General features: G+C 34.4%; 3 protein-coding genes across 3 annotated transcripts; all 3 read left to right on the forward strand.

Annotated features, from left to right (window-relative positions):
* Window positions 1-15: 15 nt before the first annotated feature.
* On the forward strand, window positions 16-5,883 carry LOC132706967 (CLIP domain-containing serine protease HP8-like; the record flags this gene model as incomplete). The annotated part of the gene is made up of 5 exons (XM_060678566.1): window positions 16-64; window positions 3,521-3,611; window positions 4,599-4,783; window positions 4,969-5,064; window positions 5,432-5,883. Coding segments are annotated over 5 exons (735 nt in total), but the record flags the coding sequence as incomplete, so codon positions are not given.
* Window positions 5,762-11,629, forward strand: LOC132706968 (CLIP domain-containing serine protease HP8-like; the record flags this gene model as incomplete). The annotated part of the gene is made up of 5 exons (XM_060678567.1): window positions 5,762-5,810; window positions 9,267-9,357; window positions 10,345-10,529; window positions 10,715-10,810; window positions 11,178-11,629. Coding segments are annotated over 5 exons (735 nt in total), but the record flags the coding sequence as incomplete, so codon positions are not given.
* LOC132706969 (CLIP domain-containing serine protease HP8-like) lies at window positions 11,508-17,219 on the forward strand (the record flags this gene model as incomplete). The annotated part of the gene is made up of 5 exons (XM_060678568.1): window positions 11,508-11,556; window positions 14,989-15,079; window positions 16,067-16,251; window positions 16,437-16,532; window positions 16,900-17,219. Coding segments are annotated over 5 exons (741 nt in total), but the record flags the coding sequence as incomplete, so codon positions are not given.
* Window positions 17,220-18,093: the final 874 nt, after the last annotated feature.

Raw genomic sequence — 18,093 nt, forward strand, 5'->3', positions numbered from 1 at the left:
TGTCATTTAAAGCAAACAGGATTGGAAGAATTTCCATGGATGGCCCTCATAGCATACAACACAGGTACGCTTAAAGATTTTTTTATAGAAAATTTAAATATCTAGTGATTAATTTTATATTACATTACACATTTACATTTTACAACCGCCGCTATTTGGTATTATATAACCCATGCTAATTTAAAAAAAAAACTTAGAAATTGCTGCGTTATGTTTTTTTCTATTATAAGTAAGGGGTGTTTTTTTTGGATGTATAGAACTTTAAGTTGCAATAAAACAACGATGGATTATTCGATTGACATGAATTTTATTTATCCGAAAGGTAATCTTGTGGCATTACATTTTAAATATGGTTTCTGGCATACGATTGCCACGGCTGGCGCGGATGTAGTCCAATCGAGACATCCAATTTTCGATTAATTTTTCCAACATTTGTTACCGTATATCGGCAATAACACGGCGAATGTTGTCTTGCAAATGGTCAAGCGTTTGTGGCTTATCCGCATAGACCAATGACTTTACATAGCACCACAGAAAGTAGCGGTGTTAAATCACAAGATCTTGGAGGCCAATTCACAGGTCCAAAACGTGAAATTAGGCGGTCACCAAACGTGTCTTTCAATAAATCGATTGTGGCACGAGGTGTGTGACATGTTGCGCTGTCTTGTTGAAACCACATCTCTTCGACATCATGGTTATTCAATTCAGGGATGAATGAGTTAGTAATCATAGCTCTATACCAATGATTCCACCAGCCCATAAAGCGCACCAAACTGTCAGTTTTTGTGGATGTAGGGTAAACTTGCCCAAATCGTACCAGTTTTGAACAACTTGTTGTAGATTTCTCAAAAATGCATCAAACACTATGAAATTTTGGTTGTTAAAACTTTAATAGAATAAACATTAGACATGTGTTAATACTTAAAGAAACCCTGTTTTACTACTCAAAATAAAATATTTAAAAAATAATGAAAAAAGTACGATTTAAGACCATATGTCTTAACTCGTACCGCACTATTCCTAAATCGTACTTCTGATGCAATGTTGGCAAGTGTAAGAATATGTGGCTTTTCCTACACCTGCACAGTTGTCGTGCACCCATATGTTGCATTTGATGCATTGAATCATTGATTTTTCTTCATCTTTGCGGCATAAAATGCAATACCAAGTATTAGAATTCTTTTCTATTAAAGAGCGTTTCTTTGGTTTTGTTGGTCCATCTAATTTATTTTCTAACATATTTTTATATGGACTCTCAGTACGGACTACGGCCTTGCTTGTTTTCTTAGATGTTTGCGGTGGAAGTCGATATATTGGTGACAAATTCTCAATAACCGTGCGGATGGATGCGTCAGTTTGATCGTGTGCATTTGAAGAAACATTCGCTGTGGAAGGACCAGGATCCGAAAGTTGCATATCAGTTTGGGTCATTTCATTTTCATCGAGCACGACATATTTTTCATCTGGTATTCGATGCCTGTTGCAAGGCCACAATCCACAAGTTTCAAAACCTTTCATAGCGATGTCCATACAAACCGATCTAGGATATGCCACTCCCAAAATTTCAGATATGTTTCACCAGGGTGATTTCTTATCCAAACTGCACATTCTTTGTTAAAATTAGTTTTTAATGACTTAAAGAATGATCTATCCAAAGGCTGTAGTTTGTGTGTTGTGTGCGCCGGCAAAGAAAACATTACGATACCGTATTCTCTAGCAAGGTTTATGGCTTCTAGATTCTTAGTATGTGTGGTATGTCCATCCAATATTAATAGAATTTTATGATTCAATTGTTTTTCCAATTTTAAATGATTTATGAAATGTTGTAACCATTCGACAAAGATTGAAGCGACAATCCACCCACTCTCAGAACAAGTGTACAGCGTTTTAGGCGGGCCACCACGTTTAAGGATATCCGTCATTCTTTTGCGTTTGAAGATGAACATTGGAGGAATAAAGTCTCCACTAGCATTCATGCAACAAACGCATGTAGTGTTAATTCCACGTTCTCCGCTAGTGACTGCTCCGACTTGATGTTTTCCTTTTAACGCTAATATTTTAGCAGGCTTATGAACGGTATTAAGACCTGTCTCATCCATGTTAAAAATTTCGTTAGGTCCAAATTGGAAATCTTCTAGAATCTTTTCGTATTTGTCGAAAAATTCTGATACAATGTTTTTGTTAAATCCTTTACATCGTGCCATTGATGTTGGTTCAGGCATTCTTAAGGCAATTTCTGGGTGGTTTTTCATAAATTTGTAATACCATTTCCAACCGGCTAACTCTTGCACCTTATTAAATCGGTGCGGAAGTTTGTATTTTTCTGCCAACTGAAATGCTAGATGTCTTAAATCTGTGATAGTTAACCCAAAGAATCTAGACTCCAAATCCAAAATGTGATGAACCAATTCGGTCTCCATTTGCTCCGTCAAATCGCTTGGTTTTCCTATTTTTTTCTGAGAAATTAGACCTTTTAAATGACGTCGAAAGGTCGGTTTTGGAATACCATATGTCCTGCATACTTCATTGAATCGTAATTTCCCATTATTAAAATCTTGTATTGCTGCATTCATATTTTCCATAGACCATTTATTATATTGTCGTTTTCCCATTGTGTGCTAAAAAAAATTATTTTTATTTTTTCCTCTCATAAAATGATAAAATTAAAAACTTAACAAATATGTATAAACAGAAATTGATTGGTTAAAACCAAAATGAAAACAATTTCATTTCGTATTCCTAATTTGTACCGGTACGAATTAGGATGTATAATAAAGTACGATTTACGCTCAAAGTCCTCTTCAAAATACACTTAACGCTTTTAGGTTATGAGAAAACGCTGCGCGCTAATTCTACCACCAAATGAATTGTAAAGAAATGCAATTTTTGAAAACCGTATGATTCACAATATTATGTTTATAGAATTCTTAAAAAACGCTTACAAAAAACGCTAAAATTTTACAAGAAAACTGAAAAAAACTTACTTTTATCAGTAAAATTACATCTCGCACAGGAATCACTGCTTCGGAGCACCACAGCTGGTTAGCTTAGCACTAACTCAAGTAATCACCGACAGATGCCGCTGTATGTTTTATAAATTCTGAGTAATTTAGGTGGTACGATTTACGCGCAAGTGCGATTTAGGCAAGTTTACCCTAACTGTGCTTTGACATACACTTGAGGATTAGCTTCGCTCCAAATGCGGCAGTTTTGTTTGTGCGAGAATAAATCACTTGACAGCTGTTAAATCGGTCGCCATCTTGAACAGTTATACCAACTTAAAGTTCTATACATTGGTAAAAAACACCCATTACATATGTTTAGAAACATATCTGTGTTTGAATCATTAAATAATATAACCAAGAGAATTTTATCGAATTTTTGTCACTTTGTCACTACGATGACCATTAATTTTGAAAGTATGATCTAAAAATAAATTAGGCAAATCACTTTTTAAGACGAAAGCTAAGTTGGATGAAAATATAAAATCGCGCAATATAGTAATTGATTTTATTTCTAGGAGATGGAATAGATTTTCGTTGTGGAGGTACCCTAATAAATGCCAGATATATACTCACCGCAGCACATTGTATTATAAATACTATGTCTATGTAAGTAGCTGACTTGTAATTATTTAGGTGCTGGCGTCTCTATTAACACTAGGCACTAAAGTAGTAATAGCTATAATTGAAATCGACTATATGAATAAGTAACTTCAAATTCAGACGTGCTATTTTTATAAAATTTGAATAAATTTAAGACTTAAACAAGTTAAAAGAATTAAAGTTTTCACTTAAAGCTGAACGTGAATATATTTAATTACCAAAATCTCGGTCGGAGAGAGATCATAGTCACCCCGATCAGGAGTTTCGAATATTTTTCGACTGGCGATGTTTTTTTTTATAATCGACTATTATAAGAATTTAGTTTCTTATTGTTAACAAATTCATCAACAAGATTTTGGGGACCCATGCTTCCATGTTGAAATAAGACCTGTTTTCCCACTAATTTGTTATAGGTTTTTGAGGTATTTGGTTCAAAATTAAAGCGTTTTTGAATGCACATTTTCCTTTTTCTTCGCATTTCAATTCTAATACAGAAAGCCAATTTTCAATTTTGTTTACAAACTTTTTATTCCGTTGTAATTTATTTGCATCTGCAATACTTACTCACTCATGGTCTTCACTTACTAATTAAAACTTTTGACGAAACAATGGAAAATGTAATCGTTACTAAGGCGAACCATAATACTCTATGGATCGGCAACGAAGCGTTTGTTGAGTCTTTCTTCCATGTTGAAAATGTTTCCCTGAAATCTTGACTACAATTTTGAAACACTCCTTATTGTTTTTTCAACATTTTAAACACTGTACTTATTTATATCTTTTGACTGGAAAGTTAATCATTTCTCATGTTGCTTAAAGTTAATATCGGTACTTAAATATATGATGTAATGGATTCATTATTTCCTAATTGCAAATGCAAAAAAAGTTTCAAAGTAGATAGGTTTTAATATCCGAGCTAAATAAATGATTGGAAATGGTGTAATAACTACGTGGTATTTATAATTAGTCGAGTGTTTATTTTAATTGTTTTAGAATTGGAGTTAGGCTAGGAGAATACGATTTACGAAACACGGAGGACTGCGAAGAAGGATACTGCGCTCCAAAAGTGCAAGATTTCCGAGCGGAAAAGATGATGATTCATCCGAACTATAACAAACGGACATACACAAATGATATAGCGTTGATAAGGCTAGACTATAATGCAAATTTTAGTTATTGTAAGTAGAATTGAATAATTAGTATATAGCTCCGACCCTTTTCTTGTAATGAATTTATAATAGGCCAATAATAAAATGAAAACCAATTTTCACAAATATACAGATTTTATCAGCGTTGCAGATTTTTATCGTCAAAATTTTTAACTAGTTTAGTATTACGTCTAGTAATGTGCAAATGATTTCAGCCAATATTAAACCGATATGTCTTCCGGTGAGCGAAATTAATGACGACCTAACGGGAAAATCGGCTATCGTCTCCGGATGGGGTGCTACGGAAAAAGGTACAGTTACATGTTCTAGCAAAATTTTCTTTAAATTTCAAAATTGCAAATATTCCTAATAGTTGCTAAATCAGTGTAACAGCTGTTGATCAACTCTTTCCATAGCGACAACAAGGGTAATTGAAAAAATCAAAACTCAAGACCTAAATTTTTTGCGAAAAAGTAGTATTTTTATTTAAGTTAACGAAAATTATTTCGCATTTTCATGGAAATGTTCGGGTGACTTTTTATTTAGGAAGGCTTTCCGTTACATAAAATTTCTGCAGTTTGAAACATACAGTTTAAACTAATTTTAATTCTATCATTTTTTATTGTATTCCATATTTATTATATGTAGCGACATTGTGATGAGCGGAAATGATTTTAGGTTACAAAAGCCCCATACTTCTCAAAGTATCAGTACCCGTGTTGACACTGTCTGTTTGTCATAAAGTGTACCAACAGTTTGCTCCAATTACGGATCAGCAAATATGTGCCGGTGGATACAATGGTAGAGACTCATGTGGAGGAGACAGCGGTGGACCGATGAAGTATGTCGGACTTGTTGACGGCTCGCCTAGATACATACAGTACGGAATTGTATCATTTGGCCCGAGACAATGCGGTGCCGATGGGCAACCGGGTATTTACACCAGGGTTGGGAGTTATATCCAATGGATTTTGGATAACATGGAAGAATGAATGTCGTTTAAAGCAAACAGGATTGGAAGAATTTCCATGGATGGCCCTCATAGCATACAACACAGGTACGCTTAAAGATTTTTTTATAGAAAATTTAAATATCTACTGATTAATTTTATATTACATTACACATTTACATTTTACAACCGCCGCTATTTGGTATTATATAACCCATGCTAATTTAAAAAAAAACCTTAGAAATTGCTGCGTTATGTTTTTTTCTATTATAAGTAAGGGGTGTTTTTTTTGGATGTATAGAACTTTAAGTTGCAATAAAACAACGATGGATTATTCGATTGACATGAATTTTATTTATCCGAAAGGTAATCTTGTGGCATTACATTTTAAATATGGTTTCTGGCATACGATTGCCACGGCTGGCGCGGATGTAGTCCAATCGAGACATCCAATTTTCGATTAATTTTTCCAACATTTGTTACCGTATATCGGCAATAACACGGCGAATGTTGTCTTGCAAATGGTCAAGCGTTTGTGGCTTATCCGCATAGACCAATGACTTTACATAGCACCACAGAAAGTAGCGGTGTTAAATCACAAGATCTTGGAGGCCAATTCACAGGTCCAAAACGTGAAATTAGGCGGTCAACAAACGTGTCTTTCAATAAATCGATTGTGGCACGAGGTGTGTGACATGTTGCGCCGTCTTGTTGAAACCACATCTCTTCGACATCATGGTTATTCAATTCAGGGATGAATGAGTTAGTAATCATAGCTCTATACCAATGATTCCACCAGCCCATAAAGCGCACCAAACTGTCAGTTTTTGTGGATGTAGGGTAAACTTGCCCAAATCGTACCAGTTTTGAACAACTTGTTGTAGATTTCTCAAAAATGCATCAAACACTATGAAATTTTGGTTGTTAAAACTTTAATAGAATAAACATTAGACATGTGTTAATACTTAAAGAAACCCTGTTTTACTACTCAAAATAAAATATTTAAAAAATAATGAAAAAAGTACGATTTAAGACCATATGTCTTAACTCGTACCGCACTATTCCTAAATCGTACTTCTGATGCAATGTTGGCAAGTGTAAGAATATGTGGCTTTTCCTACACCTGCACAGTTGTCGTGCACCCATATGTTGCATTTGATGCATTGAATCATTGATTTTTCTTCATCTTTGCGGCATAAAATGCAATACCAAGTATTAGAATTCTTTTCTATTAAAGAGCGTTTCTTTGGTTTTGTTGGTCCATCTAATTTATTTTCTAACATATTTTTATATGGACTCTCAGTACGGACTACGGCCTTGCTTGTTTTCTTAGATGTTTGCGGTGGAAGTCGATATATTGGTGACAAATTCTCAATAACCGTGCGGATGGATGCGTCAGTTTGATCGTGTGCATTTGAAGAAACATTCGCTGTGGAAGGACCAGGATCCGAAAGTTGCATATCAGTTTGGGTCATTTCATTTTCATCGAGCACGACATATTTTTCATCTGGTATTCGATGCCTGTTGCAAGGCCACAATCCACAAGTTTCAAAACCTTTCATAGCGATGTCCATACAAACCGATCTAGGATATGCCACTCCCAAAATTTCAGATATGTTTCACCAGGGTGATTTCTTATCCAAACTGCACATTCTTTGTTAAAATTAGTTTTTAATGACTTAAAGAATGATCTATCCAAAGGCTGTAGTTTGTGTGTTGTGTGCGCCGGCAAAGAAAACATTACGATACCGTATTCTCTAGCAAGGTTTATGGCTTCTAGATTCTTAGTATGTGTGGTATGTCCATCCAATATTAATAGAATTTTATGATTCAATTGTTTTTCCAATTTTAAATGATTTATGAAATGTTGTAACCATTCGACAAAGATTGAAGCGACAATCCACCCACTCTCAGAACAAGTGTACAGCGTTTTAGGCGGGCCACCACGTTTAAGGATATCCGTCATTCTTTTGCGTTTGAAGATGAACATTGGAGGAATAAAGTCTCCACTAGCATTCATGCAACAAACGCATGTAGTGTTAATTCCACGTTCTCCGCTAGTGACTGCTCCGACTTGATGTTTTCCTTTTAACGCTAATATTTTAGCAGGCTTATGAACGGTATTAAGACCTGTCTCATCCATGTTAAAAATTTCGTTAGGTCCAAATTGGAAATCTTCTAGAATCTTTTCGTATTTGTCGAAAAATTCTGATACAATGTTTTTGTTAAATCCTTTACATCGTGCCATTGATGTTGGTTCAGGCATTCTTAAGGCAATTTCTGGGTGGTTTTTCATAAATTTGTAATACCATTTCCAACCGTCTAACTCTTGCACCTTATTAAATCGGTGCGGAAGTTTGTATTTTTCTGCCAACTGAAATGCTAGATGTCTTAAATCTGTGATAGTTAACCCAAAGAATCTAGACTCCAAATCCAAAATGTGATGAACCAATTCGGTCTCCATTTGCTCCGTCAAATCGCTTGGTTTTCCTATTTTTTTCTGAGAAATTAGACCTTTTAAATGACGTCGAAAGGTCGGTTTTGGAATACCATATGTCCTGCATACTTCATTGAATCGTAATTTCCCATTATTAAAATCTTGTATTGCTGCATTAATATTTTCCATACACCATTTATTATATTGTCGTTTTCCCATTGTGTGCTAAAAAAAATTATTTTTATTTTTTCCTCTCATAAAATGATAAAATTAAAAACTTAACAAATATGTATAAACAGAAATTGATTGGTTAAAACCAAAATGAAAACAATTTCATTTCGTATTACTAATTTGTACCGGTACGAATTAGGATGTATAATAAAGTACGATTTACGCTCAAAGTCCTCTTCAAAATACACTTAACGCTTTTAGGTTATGAGAAAACGCTGCGCGCTAATTCTACCACCAAATGAATTGTAAAGAAATGCAATTTTTGAAAACCGTATGATTCACAATATTATGTTTATAGAATTCTTAAAAAACGCTTACAAAAAACGCTAAAATTTTACAAGAAAACTGAAAAAAACTTACTTTTATCAGTAAAATTACATCTCGCACAGGAATCACTGCTTCGGAGCACCACAGCTGGTTAGCTTAGCACTAACTCAAGTAATCACCGACAGATGCCGCTGTATGTTTTATAAATTCTGAGTAATTTAGGTGGTACGATTTACGCGCAAGTGCGATTTAGGCAAGTTTACCCTAACTGTGCTTTGACATACACTTGAGGATTAGCTTCGCTCCAAATGCGGCAGTTTTGTTTGTGCGAGAATAAATCACTTGACAGCTGTTAAATCGGTCGCCATCTTGAACAGTTATGCCAACTTAAAGTTCTATACATTGGTAAAAAACACCCATTACATATGTTTAGAAACATATCTGTGTTTGAATCATTAAATAATATAACCAAGAGAATTGTATCGAATTTTTGTCACTTTGTCACTACGATGACCATTAATTTTGAAAGTATGATCTAAAAATAAATTAGGCAAATCACTTTTTAAGACGAAAGCTAAGTTGGATGAAAATATAAAATCGCGCAATATAGTAATTGATTTTATTTCTAGGAGATGGAATAGATTTTCGTTGTGGAGGTACCCTAATAAATGCCAGATATATACTCACCGCAGCACATTGTATTATAAATACTATGTCTATGTAAGTAGCTGACTTGTAATTATTTAGGTGCTGGCGTCTCTATTAACACTAGGCACTAAAGTAGTAATAGCTATAATTGAAATCGACTATATGAATAAGTAACTTCAAATTCAGACGTGCTATTTTTATAAAATTTGAATAAATTTAAGACTTAAACAAGTTAAAAGAATTAAAGTTTTCACTTAAAGCTGAACGTGAATATATTTAATTACCAAAATCTCGGTCGGAGAGAGATCATAGTCACCCCGATCAGGAGTTTCGAATATTTTTCGACTGGCGATGTTTTTTTTTATAATCGACTATTATAAGAATTTAGTTTCTTATTGTTAACAAATTCATCAACAAGATTTTGGGGACCCATGCTTCCATGTTGAAATAAGACCTGTTTTCCCACTAATTTGTTATAGGTTTTTGAGGTATTTGGTTCAAAATTAAAGCGTTTTTGAATGCACATTTTCCTTTTTCTTCGCATTTCAATTCTAATACAGAAAGCCAATTTTCAATTTTGTTTACAAACTTTTTATTCCGTTGTAATTTATTTGCATCTGCAATACTTACTCACTCATGGTCTTCACTTACTAATTAAAACTTTTGACGAAACAATGGAAAATGTAATCGTTACTAAGGCGAACCATAATACTCTATGGATCGGCAACGAAGCGTTTGTTGAGTCTTTCTTCCATGTTGAAAATGTTTCCCTGAAATCTTGACTACAATTTTGAAACACTCCTTATTGTTTTTTCAACATTTTAAACACTGTATTTATTTATATCTTTTGACTGGAAAGTTAATCATTTCTCATGTTGCTTAAAGTTAATATCGGTACTTAAATATATGATGTAATGGATTCATTATTTCCTAATTGCAAATGCAAAAAAAGTTTCAAAGTAGATAGGTTTTAATATCCGAGCTAAATAAATAATTGGAAATGGTGTAATAACTACGTGGTATTTATAATTAGTCGAGTGTTTATTTTAATTGTTTTAGAATTGGAGTTAGGCTAGGAGAATACGATTTACGAAACACGGAGGACTGCGAAGAAGGATACTGCGCTCCAAAAGTGCAAGATTTCCGAGCGGAAAAGATGATGATTCATCCGAACTATAACAAACGGACATACACAAATGATATAGCGTTGATAAGGCTAGACTATAATGCAAATTTTAGTTATTGTAAGTAGAATTGAATAATTAGTATATAGCTCCGACCCTTTTCTTGTAATGAATTTATAATAGGCCAATAATAAAATGAAAACCAATTTTCACAAATATACAGATTTTATCAGCGTTGCAGATTTTTATCGTCAAAATTTTTAACTAGTTTAGTATTACGTCTAGTAATGTGCAAATGATTTCAGCCAATATTAAACCGATATGTCTTCCGGTGAGCGAAATTAATGACGACCTAACGGGAAAATCGGCTATCGTCTCCGGATGGGGTGCTACGGAAAAAGGTACAGTTACATGTTCTAGCAAAATTTTCTTTAAATTTCAAAATTGCAAATATTCCTAATAGTTGCTAAATCAGTGTAACAGCTGTTGATCAACTCTTTCCATAGCGACAACAAGGGTAATTGAAAAAATCAAAACTCAAGACCTAAATTTTTTGCGAAAAAGTAGTATTTTTATTTAAGTTAACGAAAATTATTTCGCATTTTCATGGAAATGTTCGGGTGACTTTTTATTTAGGAAGGCTTTCCGTTACATAAAATTTCTGCAGTTTGAAACATACAGTTTAAACTAATTTTAATTCTATCATTTTTTATTGTATTCCATATTTATTATATGTAGCGACATTGTGATGAGCGGAAATGATTTTAGGTTACAAAAGCCCCATACTTCTCAAAGTATCAGTACCCGTGTTGACACTGTCTGTTTGTCATAAAGTGTACCAACAGTTTGCTCCAATTACGGATCAGCAAATATGTGCCGGTGGATACAATGGTAGAGACTCATGTGGAGGAGACAGCGGTGGACCGATGAAGTATGTCGGACTTGTTGACGGCTCGCCTAGATACATACAGTACGGAATTGTATCATTTGGCCCGAGACAATGCGGTGCCGATGGGCAACCGGGTATTTACACCAGGGTTGGGAGTTATATCCAATGGATTTTGGATAACATGGAAGAATGAATGTCGTTTAAAGCAAACAGGATTGGAAGAATTTCCATGGATGGCCCTCATAGCATACAACACAGGTACGCTTAAAGATTTTTTTATAGAAAATTTAAATATCTACTGATTAATTTTATATTACATTACACATTTACATTTTACAACCGCCGCTATTTGGTATTATATAACCCATGCTAATTTAAAAAAAAACCTTAGAAATTGCTGCGTTATGTTTTTTTCTATTATAAGTAAGGGGTGTTTTTTTTGGATGTATAGAACTCTAAGTTGCAATAAAACAACGATGGATTATTCGATTGACATGAATTTTATTTATCCGAAAGGTAATCTTGTGGCATTACATTTTAAATATGGTTTCTGGCATACGATTGCCACGGCTGGCGCGGATGTAGTCCAATCGAGACATCCAATTTTCGATTAATTTTTCCAACATTTGTTACCGTATATCGGCAATAACACGGCGAATGTTGTCTTGCAAATGGTCAAGCGTTTGTGGCTTATCCGCATAGACCAATGACTTTACATAGCACCACAGAAAGTAGCGGTGTTAAATCACAAGATCTTGGAGGCCAATTCACAGGTCCAAAACGTGAAATTAGGCGGTCAACAAACGTGTCTTTCAATAAATCGATTGTGGCACGAGGTGTGTGACATGTTGCGCCGTCTTGTTGAAACCACATCTCTTCGACATCATGGTTATTCAATTCAGGGATGAATGAGTTAGTAATCATAGCTCTATACCAATGATTCCACCAGCCCATAAAGCGCACCAAACTGTCAGTTTTTGTGGATGTAGGGTAAACTTGCCCAAATCGTACCAGTTTTGAACAACTTGAAACACTATGAAATTTTGGTTGTTAAAACTTTAATAGAATAAACATTAGACATGTGTTAATACTTAAAGAAACCCTGTTTTACTACTCAAAATAAAATATTTAAAAAATAATGAAAAAAGTACGATTTAAGACCATATGTCTTAACTCGTACCGCACTATTCCTAAATCGTACTTCTGATGCAATGTTGGCAAGTGTAAGAATATGTGGCTTTTCCTACACCTGCGCAGTTGTCGTGCCCCCATATGTTGCATTTGATGCATTGAATCATTGATTTTTCTTCATCTTTGCGGCATAAAATGCAATACCAAGTATTAGAATTCTTTTCTATTAAAGAGCGTTTCTTTGGTTTTGTTGGTCCATCTAATTTATTTTCTAACATATTTTTATATGGACTCTCAGTAAGGACTACGGCCTTGCTTGTTTTCTTAGATGTTTGCGGTGGAAGTCGATATATTGGTGACAAATTCTCAATAACCGTGCGGATGGATGCGTCAGTTTGATCGTGTGCATTTGTAGAAACATTCGCTGTGGAAGGACCAGGATCCGAAAGTTGCATATCAGTTTGGGTCATTTCATTTTCATCGAGCACGACATATTTTTCATCTGGTATTCGATGCCTGTTGCAAGGCCACAATCCACAAGTTTCAAAACCTTTCATAGCGATGTCCATACAAACCGATCTAGGATATGCCACTCCCAAAATTTCAGATATGTTTCACCAGGGTGATTTCTTATCCAAACTGCACATTCTTTGTTAAAATTAGTTTTTAATGACTTAAAGAATGATCTATCCAAAGGCTGTAGTTTGTGTGTTGTGTGCGCCGGCAAAGAAAACATTACGATACCGTATTCTCTAGCAAGGTTTATGGCTTCTAGATTCTTAGTATGTGTGGTATGTCCATCCAATATTAATAGAATTTTATGATGCAATTGTTTTTCCAATTTTAAATGATTTATGAAATGTTGTAACCATTCGACAAAGATTGAAGCGACAATCCACCCACTCTCAGAACAAGTGTACAGCGTTTTAGGCGGGCCACCACGTTTAAGGATATCCGTCATTCTTTTGCGTTTGAAGATGAACATTGGAGGAATAAAGTCTCCACTAGCATTCATGCAACAAACGCATGTAGTGTTAATTCCACGTTCTCCGCTAGTGACTGCTCCGACTTGATGTTTTCCTTTTAACGCTAATATTTTAGCAGGCTTATGAACGGTATTAAGACCTGTCTCATCCATGTTAAAAATTTCGTTAGGTCCAAATTGGAAATCTTCTAGAATCTTTTCGTATTTGTCGAAAAATTCTGATACAATGTTTTTGTTAAATCCTTTACATCGTGCCATTGATGTTGGTTCAGGCATTCTTAAGGCAATTTCTGGGTGGTTTTTCATAAATTTGTAATACCATTTCCAACCGGCTAACTCTTGCACCTTATTAAATCGGTGCGGAAGTTTGTATTTTTCTGCCAACTGAAATGCTAGATGTCTTAAATCTGTGATAGTTAACCCAAAGAATCTAGACTCCAAATCCAAAATGTGATGAACCAATTCGGTCTCCATTTGCTCCGTCAAATCGCTTGGTTTTCCTATTTTTTTCTGAGAAATTAGACCTTTTAAATGACGTCGAAAGGTCGGTTTTGGAATACTATATGTCCTGCATACTTCATTGAATCGTAATTTCCCATTATTAAAATCTTGTATTGCTGCATTCATATTTTCCATAGACCATTTATTATATTGTCGTTTTCCCATTGTGTGCTAAAAAAAATTATTTTTATTTTTTCCTCTCATAAAATGATAAAATTAAAAACTTAACAAATATGTATAAACAGAAATTGATTGGTTAAAACCAAAATGAAAACAATTTCATTTCGTATTCCTAATTTGTACCGGTACGAATTAGGATGTATAATAAAGTACGATTTACGCTCAAAGTCCTCTTCAAAATACACTTAACGCTTTTAGGTTATGAGAAAACGCTGCGCGCTAATTCTACCACCAAATGAATTGTAAAGAAATGCAATTTTTGAAAACCGTATGATTCACAATATTATGTTTATAGAATTCTTAAAAAACGCTTACAAAAAACGCTAAAATTTTACAAGAAAACTGAAAAAAACTTACTTTTATCAGTAAAATTACATCTCGCACAGGAATCACTGCTTCGGAGCACCACAGCTGGTTAGCTTAGCACTAACTCAAGTAATCACCGACAGATGCCGCTGTATGTTTTATAAATTCTGAGTAATTTAGGTGGTACGATTTACGCGCAAGTGCGATTTAGGCAAGTTTACCCTAACTGTGCTTTGACATACACTTGAGGATTAGCTTCGCTCCAAATGCGGCAGTTTTGTTTGTGCGAGAATAAATCACTTGACAGCTGTTAAATCGGTCGCCATCTTGAACAGTTATGCCAACTTAAAGTTCTATACATTGGTAAAAAACACCCATTACATATGTTTAGAAACATATCTGTGTTTGAATCATTAAATAATATAACCAAGAGAATTGTATCGAATTTTTGTCACTTTGTCACTACGATGACCATTAATTTTGAAAGTATGATCTAAAAATAAATTAGGCAAATCACTTTTTAAGACGAAAGCTAAGTTGGATGAAAATATAAAATCGCGCAATATAGTAATTGATTTTATTTCTAGGAGATGGAATAGATTTTCGTTGTGGAGGTACCCTAATAAATGCCAGATATATACTCACCGCAGCACATTGTATTATAAATACTATGTCTATGTAAGTAGCTGACTTGTAATTATTTAGGTGCTGGCGTCTCTATTAACACTAGGCACTAAAGTAGTAATAGCTATAATTGAAATCGACTATATGAATAAGTAACTTCAAATTCAGACGTGCTATTTTTATAAAATTTGAATAAATTTAAGACTTAAACAAGTTAAAAGAATTAAAGTTTTCACTTAAAGCTGAACGTGAATATATTTAATTACCAAAATCTCGGTCGGAGAGAGATCATAGTCACCCCGATCAGGAGTTTCGAATATTTTTCGACTGGCGATGTTTTTTTTTATAATCGACTATTATAAGAATTTAGTTTCTTATTGTTAACAAATTCATCAACAAGATTTTGGGGACCCATGCTTCCATGTTGAAATAAGACCTGTTTTCCCACTAATTTGTTATAGGTTTTTGAGGTATTTGGTTCAAAATTAAAGCGTTTTTGAATGCACATTTTCCTTTTTCTTCGCATTTCAATTCTAATACAGAAAGCCAATTTTCAATTTTGTTTACAAACTTTTTATTCCGTTGTAATTTATTTGCATCTGCAATACTTACTCACTCATGGTCTTCACTTACTAATTAAAACTTTTGACGAAACAATGGAAAATGTAATCGTTACTAAGGCGAACCATAATACTCTATGGATCGGCAACGAAGCGTTTGTTGAGTCTTTCTTCCATGTTGAAAATGTTTCCCTGAAATCTTGACTACAATTTTGAAACACTCCTTATTGTTTTTTCAACATTTTAAACACTGTACTTATTTATATCTTTTGACTGGAAAGTTAATCATTTCTCATGTTGCTTAAAGTTAATATCGGTACTTAAATATATGATGTAATGGATTCATTATTTCCTAATTGCAAATGCAAAAAAAGTTTCAAAGTAGATAGGTTTTAATATCCGAGCTAAATAAATGATTGGAAATGGTGTAATAACTACGTGGTATTTATAATTAGTCGAGTGTTTATTTTAATTGTTTTAGAATTGGAGTTAGGCTAGGAGAATACGATTTACGAAACACGGAGGACTGCGAAGAAGGATACTGCGCTCCAAAAGTGCAAGATTTCCGAGCGGAAAAGATGATGATTCATCCGAACTATAACAAACGGACATACACAAATGATATAGCGTTGATAAGGCTAGACTATAATGCAAATTTTAGTTATTGTAAGTAGAATTGAATAATTAGTATATAGCTCCGACCCTTTTCTTGTAATGAATTTATAATAGGCCAATAATAAAATGAAAACCAATTTTCACAAATATACAGATTTTATCAGCGTTGCAGATTTTTATCGTCAAAATTTTTAACTAGTTTAGTATTACGTCTAGTAATGTGCAAATGATTTCAGCCAATATTAAACCGATATGTCTTCCGGTGAGCGAAATTAATGACGACCTAACGGGAAAATCGGCTATCGTCTCCGGATGGGGTGCTACGGAAAAAGGTACAGTTACATGTTCTAGCAAAATTTTCTTTAAATTTCAAAATTGCAAATATTCCTAATAGTTGCTAAATCAGTGTAACAGCTGTTGATCAACTCTTTCCATAGCGACAACAAGGGTAATTGAAAAAATCAAAACTCAAGACCTAAATTTTTTGCGAAAAAGTAGTATTTTTATTTAAGTTAACGAAAATTATTTCGCATTTTCATGGAAATGTTCGGGTGACTTTTTATTTAAGAAGGCTTTCCGTTACATAAAATTTCTGCAGTTTGAAACATACAGTTTAAACTAATTTTAATTCTATCATTTTTTATTGTATTCCATATTTATTATATGTAGCGACATTGTGATGAGCGGAAATGATTTTAGGTTACAAAAGCCCAATACTTCTCAAAGTATCAGTACCCGTGTTGTCACTGTCTGTTTGCCATAAAGTGTACCAACAGTTTGCTCCAATTACGGATCAGCAAATATGTGCCGGTGGATACAAATACAATGGTAGAGACTCATGTGGAGGAGACAGCGGTGGACCGATGAAGTATGTCGGACTTGTTGACGGCTCGCCTAGATACATACAGTACGGAATTGTATCATTTGGCCCGAGACAATGCGGTGCCGATGGGCAACCGGGTATTTACACCAGGGTTGGGAGTTATATCCAATGGATTTTGGATAACATGGAAGAATGAATGTCATTTAAAGCAAACAGGATTGGAAGAATTTCCATGGATGGCCCTCATAGCATACAACACAGGTACGCTTAAAGATTTTTTTATAGAAAATTTAAATATCTACTGATTAATTTTATATTACATTACACATTTACATTTTACAACCGCCGCTATTTGGTATTATATAACCCATGCTAATTTAAAAAAAAAACTTAGAAATTGCTGCGTTATGTTTTTTTCTATTATAAGTAAGGGGTGTTTTTTTTGGATGTATAGAACTTTAAGTTGCAATAAAACAACGATGGATTATTCGATTGACATGAATTTTATTTATCCGAAAGGTAATCTTGTGGCATTACATTTTAAATATGGTTTCTGGCATACGATTGCCACGGCTGGCGCGGATGTAGTCCAATCGAGACATCCAATTTTCGATTAATTTTTCCAACATTTGTTACCGTATATCGGCAATAACACGGCGAATGTTGTCTTGCAAATGGTCAAGCGTTTGTGGCTTATCCGCATAGACCAATGACTTTACATAGCACCACAGAAAGTAGCGGTGTTAAATCACAAGATCTTGGAGGCCAATTCACAGGTCCAAAACGTGAAATTAGGCGGTCACCAAACGTGTCTTTCAATAAATCGATTGTGGCACGAGGTGTGTGACATGTTGCGCTGTCTTGTTGAAACCACATCTCTTCGACATCATGGTTATTCAATTCAGGGATGAATGAGTTAGTAATCATAGCTCTATACCAATGATTCCACCAGCCCATAAAGCGCACCAAACTGTCAGTTTTTGTGGATGTAGGGTAAACTTGCCCAAATCGTACCAGTTTTGAACAACTTGTTGTAGATTTCTCAAAAATGCATCAAACACTATGAAATT

This window comes from Cylas formicarius, unplaced genomic scaffold (assembly GCF_029955315.1).
Source record: "Cylas formicarius isolate icCylForm1 unplaced genomic scaffold, icCylForm1.1 PGA_scaffold_9__14_contigs__length_23061073, whole genome shotgun sequence".
Taxonomy (NCBI): Eukaryota; Metazoa; Arthropoda; class Insecta; order Coleoptera; family Brentidae; genus Cylas; species Cylas formicarius.